Source organism: Barbatula barbatula (genome assembly GCF_947034865.1).
Source record: "Barbatula barbatula genome assembly, chromosome: 17".
Classification (NCBI taxonomy): Eukaryota; Metazoa; Chordata; class Actinopteri; order Cypriniformes; family Nemacheilidae; genus Barbatula; species Barbatula barbatula.
Window position 1 is genome coordinate 17,184,530 of NC_136780.1, and position 8,854 is coordinate 17,193,383.

An 8,854-nucleotide genomic window follows, 5' to 3' on the forward strand; every position below is an offset into this window, starting at 1 on the left:
GTGTCTGTAGAGATTCGTTTCTCGTTGGCTAGTCCACGTGGACTTTAAATGTCTTATTGGCTACTGCGGCTGCTGCTCGCTGGAGTCATGCGCAGAGCTGAAGGGAGGAGTAAACAGCAGTGAGTCACAGCTAACAGGCTAGAGGCTACTGTTCTTAAAGGTGAGTACCTCGTTATTAACCGCGATCTTATAATGGAAACGGCTTTTATTGATGTTAACCACCCGATTTGTTCGACCTTACATGCTACATATAATTAAGTCGACCGCGGGGCTCGTGCGCGTGTTGTAGGTCTGTTTGAACGCGCGTGATCAGTTAGCGGAGGCCTGCAGGAGTGCGTGTCTGCGCGGGAAATTCTCATAAAGGTGCACGTGCGCAATATACGTTTAAAACACAAACTATCGTACAAATGCAAATCGCAGCACACGAGTGATATGTAGGGAGTGCGCTTGTGAGGTTTCTGTATGATCACGTATGCCGAGGCCCAGTGATAAGATTCACATGACTCGCGGTATTTCCACGTGTATCACCTTCAACCGTTGATCATAGTTTACATGCAGGCGTGCGCGTTCTATTACACGGATAAATTGCCTTATGATTCTCAATTCAGTACAGCCGTACCATTATACGCACGTTTTACCCTTCATTACCCTCTATGTGTGGGAATAGATTAATGTGTGTTTTGGTAGTAGGACGCCCACATTCGCCACGTGGCCTTTATCCCCCGGTTCAGCCTTCATAAGTTCACATTTTTATTTTACTTTTATGTAATTTATGTAACATACTTTGTAGAGGCCCATGTTTGACATGTACGAATAAAAAAAGCAAGAAATCTAGTTCGTAAAATAGAATCTGATTAATGTCATGTTTCTATGACACTTGAACAAGTAATATCCAAATATTTAAAAAGTCTTTACATTTGTCTTTTGTATGACAGAAGTGAGAGTTAACGGATAGAAGTGGGATTGTGAAAAGATACCATCAAATAGTGTCATAAACATATTTCTATTTTCTTAATGTAAATTTGGGTGCAGTGAGGCCCAGACATGTTCTTGCCAGGTCTAGTGTGATTCACTTCTCTTCCCAGTATGAATTTTAAACAATGTTACGATCACAGCAGGGTTTGCAATTGAGGCGTAATCAATGTTTGTGACTTAACAGATAATGGACATGAGTACCAGCGAGTGCTTTGGATGTGGCCGCTCTGGACACTGGATCAAAAACTGTCCTAATGCTGGCACTGGCCGTGGCCGCGGCAGGGGCAGGGGCCGAGGAAAGGGTAGGAATAAGTGAGTTATTAAAACCGATTGTATTTGTGATATAGCAGAGCTTTAACGGAGTGTCTCTGTTCCGTAGATCTCTTCTGTTACCGGTGTGGAGAGCAGGGCCACATTGCAAGGGATTGCGAACAGACCGAGGATGGTGAGACTCGATCATCGCACCGCTATCTATGACATCTTAAAAAATATTTAATCAGTGTTATGAACTTGCTTCATGAAACCTTTGTTGTTCTGTTTCAATGCAGCATGCTACAATTGCCATAGGAGTGGACATATTTCCAGAGACTGTAAAGAACCCAAAAAGGAAAGAGAGCAATGCTGCTACAACTGCGGCAAGGCCGGCCATGTGGCACGAGACTGTGACCATGCCAATGAGCAGAAGTGTTACTCTTGCGGGGGATTCGGACACATCCAGAAGTTATGTGACAAAGTCAAGTGTTACCGGTAAGACCTTGTTTCTTAACTGGGCTCCCAAAGAACGAACAAACTTAAATGTGCTTTGTTACTTTAGATAGAATATTTCAGCCAAATGCATACACCCGAGCCTGGGGTGCAATCACGTGAATTCAGTATATATGTGCCGATTTGCAGGTGCGGTGAGATTGGGCACGTGGCAGTGCAGTGCAGCAAAGCGACCGAGGTGAACTGCTACAACTGCGGCAAGACCGGTCATCTGGCGAGAGAATGCACCATTGAGGCGTCCGCATAACTGTTCCCTTTGTTGTCCCTCCTTTCCGGATTGATGGTAGTTTCCTTTCTCTAAACCCTCTTCATTGGCCAAAGGCTGGCATACAGAGGCTTTTCCCAGGCCAGTGGGCTGCTTTGAGTTTTGTTTTTCCTTTTTGATAAAGGGGTAAAAAAACCATAATGCATTCAAAACAAAAGTTTTATTTAGGTAGAGGCATATTGTATAATGCTTTGTCAAAGGACCCCTTCCAAGCCGCTGGTGAAAAGATCCTTTACTGGGATGTCACGTGCCACGCGAGACCTCTGAGCTCACCGCTGTGAATCTCAGATGAAATGTAATCGATGTAAGAGGGAATTTTGGTGTCGTTTAACTTTGTTATAAGGAGAAAATTGTAAGATGACTTAAGGGTGTGTGAAGGACCCTCTTAAGCATTTACATCACCAGAACTCTGGTGCTCACAAGCGGTTCACAGAAAAGTGTGTGGAAATTATGTTGTAACGCTATTCTAGATTAATTTCAATTTGAGAACCTTCGTTTTGCCTTTTTTTTTTCATTTTATATTTTGACTTTTTTTTTAGAAAGTCATGCTTGTAAAGTTCAGTAAACATTGTTTGGTAATGTTAGTCATTTTAGTCCTTTCTACCCCAAATTATCAGAATAATAGAAAGAGATGTGGATTTAGCAGCAATTTGCAAAAAGAATGTTTTCACAGAAATATTATTTTTGTACAATTTCACTTGGGACTACTGTAAAAATTTCATTTGCTTGTACTTGGTTTTTAAGTCAGAAGGAAAATGCAATGTAAGTCCTTGAACATAGAAATGTAATTTTAAACTATCAATAAAGCTGGAGGAGGAAGGGGAGTCTGTCTGCATTTACCATAGAGATTTCGACTCTACAGGAATTGTATGCTCAGTAAACATGGCTGATTATATATTGATGATAATATGCTCTAGAAAATTTCATGGAGTCAGTAATTGAGATTTTTGTCTCATAATCTGAATAATTAAGCTTTCTATTGGTGTATGGTTGTTGGGATATGACTATATCTGGCAGCGATACAACAGTTTAAAACTCTGGACTCTGAGGGTGCAAAAATATCGAAATATTGAGAAAACCGCCTTTAAATGAGTTGATCAGAAGAACTGAAGGTGGCCACCCTCTCGTAAAAAATAAATTTATATATTTACGGATTGAAAGCTTCAGAATTTTTTCATTAATCTGTACTTGATATCTACTGATTTTGGGCATAAAAGAAAAATCTATAATATTGACTCATTCGATGGGTTTTTGGCTTTTACTTTAACTGTTCCCATGCCAAAGGCATTTACAACACTGTCTATTAATCAAGTCTATTAGTATTGTAGCTTTTTATCGAAGATTAGTATCATTTTGTGGTAATCTAATATTGTTACTCTTTATGCCTTCCCAGATTAATAATTTTAATTAACCCACCCTAAGCACAAATCATTTTTATATTAACGTGCAATCTATTTATATGGAACTCAAAATGTAGAAGTGGTTTTTCAAATGGTTTAATCCGGATTTAGTAATCCTATTTGCTATCCGTGATCACGTAATCCATTTTACTTTTGGAGCCAGTTTTTTAAAGCAACATCGGATAGGATCAATCTGATCCGGATAGAAACTTTTCGGGATCACAAAATCGTGATAACCAGTGCTCAAACAGGATAGGAAATCAATGTAGAACTATAGATATGTAAAGAGCAACAAGTAGAATAGCCAGTGTGGGGTCAATATAAGTTTATTTTTATTTGAAATGAAAACACACACATTTAAAAACAAGAAAACCCCCATCCTCTTCCTGCAGTCCGCTCATCTGAGACCTACAACACAAACACTGTACATTGAGGACATTTATAACAAGTATCAAGTATAGATATATTGAATTAAAATAAAAGATAATTTCAAATACTCCACAATAATTTCAGACTTCCTCATCTGATGTGGAGAGACCAGCTTGTCTGAGCGTAGCCTTTAGGAGGCGGATCTCAAGTCTGGCCTTGGTTTGCTGCAGTTTGGTCAGAGTCGGTTGTTCCTCTGCCAGAACGAGCAAACAGGACGTGCAACAAGGGACGCAATAGTTAGACACTATTTCTGATTTGGATTTCAAAAATCAGTGATTGCCATTCTTTGCATTTTTTTTTGGTTATTCTGTAATCCTTGCATGCATCACTAATAAATATTCTTAAAACAAAAATATTTTCGATTGTGATGAATTTATATATATCAATTAGTGACAGAATAAAATGTATTGTTTTTGGTCAATTTTGACAGCTGTTTGGAGGATTATTATAAGAGGCCAAACTCTTTCTACTTTGCTTTAGGCCTACACTGAAAGGCTGAATACGTTAAAGCCTACCTAATCACTGTAGCCTGATGGATGAACAAATAAAATTAAAACCTTATGAATAAATAGGATATCTTGTAAGATACTGCATGACCCAAATATGGTATTATTTGATAAATTTTTTAAGTTTTCATTATATTTTGGGCATGAAATCCAAGCTGAATCCACCCTTCTGATGGGATCAGTTTAATCCAGATATTTTGGAACAAAGTGCTACAAAAAAGTTCTGAAAAACTAAAACTAAAGGTTTGATCCGGATCAAAACCAAGATTGGATTACGTGATCTAATCCGATTATGTAATCCGTTTTTTCTTTTGAAAAACACATTTTCAAGATTTGATCCAATCCATTATCCAAAATCCTAGTGGATTACTTTTGAAAAATCGGGCCCTGGTTGTTACAAATCTAAATGGGATCACATTTTACAATGCTGGCTAGATATAAACAGGTAGTATGGTCAGTGTGGGTCAATAATATTTTACATGAGACAATAAAACTAGAAAAAAATTAGTTTACCCTCCATCTGGCCCACAACAAAACATTGACCCATGAACAAATTCATATCATACACAAGTACATTGGAATGGGTTTTAATGACCTTAAAAGGACACTTCACCCCAAAATGAAAATGATGTCATCATTTACTCACCTTCAATCAATCAAAACCGAACAAAATATTCACTTAAATAACAAAATATACATCAATCCGTTATATTTTCTCTTTGGGGAGGTACAGTGGATGTACCTTCTGAGGGTTTTGTCATAGTGACAGTCTAAAGTAAAAAAAAAAATTCTGACATAGTTGAATGTGATGTGTCCAGAGAGTTTGTCTACAGATGGGTTTTATTATAGATTTGCAATGCCAAAGGTCAGGATGCCATTGTTAGTTCTCTTTTTACCCGGTTGTCACATTCTTCAAATTTCACAAGTGACAGCTGCGTGCTATAAGAACAGAAAAGTTGACTGTAGATCATCACTGTAGATGCTGAATCAAAATAATTAATGTCATTTTAATATTAAAATATATAAGTAACTTTGATGCAGACTTTTTAAGGATCTGCTTTAATTGCAATATTCTTTATGATCTAACCATGTATTTTAAAACAAGTTTTTCCTTGGTGACTGGTAATACAGATATTTGAATATTGTGGTTTATAGCATCAGATATAGATCGCACTCAACACTTTCCTTAAGTTCATCCGTCTACACCAGTGCTTTTGAACAGGGGGGCGTGGCCCACAAGGGGCCCCAGCTGACTTCCAAGGGGGCCTCAAGATGAATAATAATTTAAATATAAATAATATCTATTAAATTAACTTGTTATATAAACACCATGCACTCTGTTTTACCTCTTTTGTGTTTTTCGTTTTTTCTTATTTTCCCCTGTAAAGCTGCTTTGGAACAATGCACATTGTGAAAAGTGCTATATAAATCAAATTGAATTGAATCTATTCAATATAAAAAGGACACATAATAAGAAATATCTTGGTTTTTAGTTGTTTTAACATGTATTTCAATTGATCATTTTAATAGTAAATAATATCTAATGTCAGCAGTCTCCCGGTCGTTTATTTAGCATATTTTCATTAAGTGAATGCTTGGCTGAAAGATGTTGAATTTATAGTTCTCCAGGTAATATCAAGCTCTGGAGTGTTTTATTTGGGTAGCAATAAATAAATGATGAAATAGAGTTTTTATGAGCAGGAGGGCCATTGAATATTGTTGAAGACAGTGGGGGCCCAAAAGATTGAGAAACCCTGGGTCTAGAATGAAGGTTAATGTAGGAACACATTAAGTATTTGAAAGAAATACATGATTTCCTTATGTGGAACACAAAATCATTTGTTTGTGATTTAGAATTTGTTCGAAATGTTAAAACACAGTCATTTGTTTGATAGAATACAGATTCCACTTTTCATTTGTTTGAAATAACATGCACTTTGTATTTAGTCTTGTCAGACTGGGAAAAGAAAAAAACGCTGGAGACACTGTCAAGGTTTTAACTTATTCTCAAACCTGTTATGCCACTTTATTGTTTAATGTACAAACATATCATCTGTGGCTGTAATAAAGTGGCAGGTATTTGTCTTTACACAAAGGCAATACATAATGTTGACTGTTCAGAGTCTAAGTTAAAACTAATGTTTCTGTGTTCTTTATATGGGGCCCATTTTAGACATATTTGAGCACGTCACCCAACCTCGTCCAAACTCAACAGTTTGTAGATTACACAATATAAAACACAACACGTAACAGTATGCTGTTTATTCCAAAAGTGCAATTATTCCAAGCGCTCTAAGGCCAAATAACACCCAAAAGCGACCCCTTTGTCTGTCCGCCATAAAACTCTGATCCAGACCGTCTGCGCACGGTGACAGAATTTTTAAATAATTGTTTTATTCAAGAAATGACTTACAAAAGTGCAAACATACATTCCTTAAAATCTAGATATAATAAAATATTTGCGTGTGTGAACCGTTACGTCATCGTTGACATGGCATTGGCTCTCGTGTGTCTTGTGACTGGTTGCGTCATTCCGCTCCGATTGTGTCACGCGCTAACCTTGAGTTTGAAATATCAAACGTGCATTCCTGGAGAGCGATCAAAACCTACTGTGTTCACACAACAATATCGTACAGCTTTAGAAGACTTGTGTAGGGTTGGAAAAAATAACAGGAATTTATTGCTGTCACAAAGTGTAAAAAGTATCTCAGGGTGAAAATAACAAGAGAACATATCCTGGAAATTCTGGGGAAACTGCACTGAAGATGTAGTTCAAAATATAGTAGTTTTGATTTATTTAGGATTTTCTTTCCGCTCAATTCCTTAAGTAACATTACTTGTGAATGAGCAAGTGACTTTTTAAATGTTATTCCTTGAATCTAAATTCTTCTGTCAATTTTGAAATACGTGACTGATAAAAGTGGAAAACCTAAATTGTGTCCCAAATGACATACAACTATGCACTCAACCATCATAAAACATTGACGTTGAAGAATAATATATTTGTCCATGATACATAAATGTTTTATTTCAGGACATTACTATAGCTCAACTGTTCAGTATCCCAAGTTCTAGGGTTCAACTCCCAAGGAGCACCAGTGAAAGCATTTCTTGTAAGTCCCTATTGGAAAAAAACATCTACCAAGTGTATAAAGTGTTAAATGTGGAGAATTATGTAATTTGTAACCACTGACACATTTGTCGGAATGTGGTTCGTCCCATCATGGTACTTTAATCTTGATGTTGTGCTGCTTGTGCAGGACGTCCAGTATCTGAGGAAGAAGCTCCATGTTCAGTAAAGGGTTGTCCATGTCATCACTTCCAATACTGCGTCTCATCCTAGCTCTGTGTTTAGGCTTGAGCGATCGAAGAGATTCGGCCTCCAGTCCAGAGTGTTTCTCATTGATTCCCAGAGTATATGTTGAGTTCCTGGCGAGTTGTAGGCACCACAGCAGCAAGCCAATGAGAAAGCAAAGCACAAAGCATAAAACGCTGTTATATACCCATCCAGAGCACTCAGCTGAGTAACAGGAGGGGAAGTCGGCGTCCGCTAGCCCATCAATGTGTCTGTGGGCTAGTTCAGCCGGACTGGCACACACGGCAATCCCAGACATGGCATGATTTCTCTTCAGCCAGTGACTTAGGTAGCGGATGCTGCAGTCACAGTGGAACGGGTTCACGGACAAGTTGATCAGCTGTAAGTTATGGAGCGTGTCGAAAAGGCCTGGAGTCACTGTGGTCAAGAGGTTGTGTTGCAGCAGGAGCTCTGTGACATCGGCAGGCAGTTGAGGGACCGTCCTAAAGCCCTGCGAGCTGCAGTTCACCCTCAAACCTGCAGACGGTAAGGTCTCCCATCTGCAGGAGTCGCAGCGGATATGTGCAAAGACTGAGCACCAAACAAGAGCCGTTAAAGCACTACCAAATTGCATCTCTGTGTGGAAAAACAGTCACGTGTACACATTTTAAAGAGCATTAAATATACTGTATTTTAGTCGTGCTACCCGTGCCAGATTGCCAAAAAAAGATTACTTTAAAACTAGTAGTTTTAATGTATTAATTTTGCATTTTAATGCACCGTATAATGTATTGTAACGTCTTTCATTATTTGTAATGAATTATTATAACTTCAGTTAGTACATTATAACTTTATACGTAAAGGCAAAATATCATAGTCATAAGTGGTTTGAACTAAATGGGCTCGGCCCTGGAGATCTACACCTCCTGTGAATACGACACTTTTAATACTAACACGTACCTTTTAGTATTTGATCTACAAAAATAGGGGGTGTCCAATATCCATTCTGGTTCTAGATATAGTCCATAAAAATTCAAAATTGCATTTTTCCTCTATATTTATATAGGCATCACTGTTTCGTCAACAGACGTTTTCCTCGGTCGGACAGTTTGTTTCATCCAATGAGAGCTGCTGATGTGTCATGTGACCATCACTTCTGTGAGCAACAGATAAGATTAAGTAAAACGTCCCATGCACTTGCAGAGCTGCACATCTATCC

At 38.1% G+C, this 8,854-nt stretch overlaps 2 protein-coding genes across 6 annotated transcripts; one reads left to right on the forward strand and one right to left on the reverse strand.

The window, feature by feature from the left end:
* Positions 1-16: 16 nt before the first annotated feature.
* Positions 17-2,853, forward strand: cnbpa (CCHC-type zinc finger, nucleic acid binding protein a). 5 transcript variants are annotated; one of them, XM_079478347.1, is made up of 6 exons: positions 163-363; positions 936-1,057; positions 1,160-1,277; positions 1,355-1,420; positions 1,524-1,722; positions 1,870-2,853. In XM_079478347.1, exons 3-6 carry the CDS (start codon positions 1,163-1,165, stop codon positions 1,985-1,987), a joined length of 498 nt encoding a protein of 165 aa, XP_079334473.1. In that variant the 5' UTR covers positions 163-363; positions 936-1,057; positions 1,160-1,162; the 3' UTR covers positions 1,988-2,853. The 5 variants fall into 5 exon arrangements, with proteins under 5 accessions (XP_079334470.1, XP_079334473.1, XP_079334471.1 ...); XM_079478348.1 differs by having other exon boundaries at positions 182-363; positions 1,033-1,057; XM_079478344.1 differs by lacking the exons at positions 163-363; positions 936-1,057 and adding an exon at positions 17-160.
* A 3,482-nt stretch (positions 2,854-6,335) lies between these two features.
* Positions 6,336-8,725, reverse strand: gp9 (glycoprotein IX platelet). The gene is made up of 2 exons (XM_079478753.1): positions 8,596-8,725; positions 6,336-8,271 (listed from the first exon to the last, which is right to left on the reverse strand). Exon 2 carries the CDS (start codon positions 8,267-8,269, stop codon positions 7,562-7,564), a length of 708 nt encoding a protein of 235 aa, XP_079334879.1. The 5' UTR covers positions 8,270-8,271; positions 8,596-8,725; the 3' UTR covers positions 6,336-7,561.
* Between the last annotated feature and the right edge of the window lie 129 nt (positions 8,726-8,854).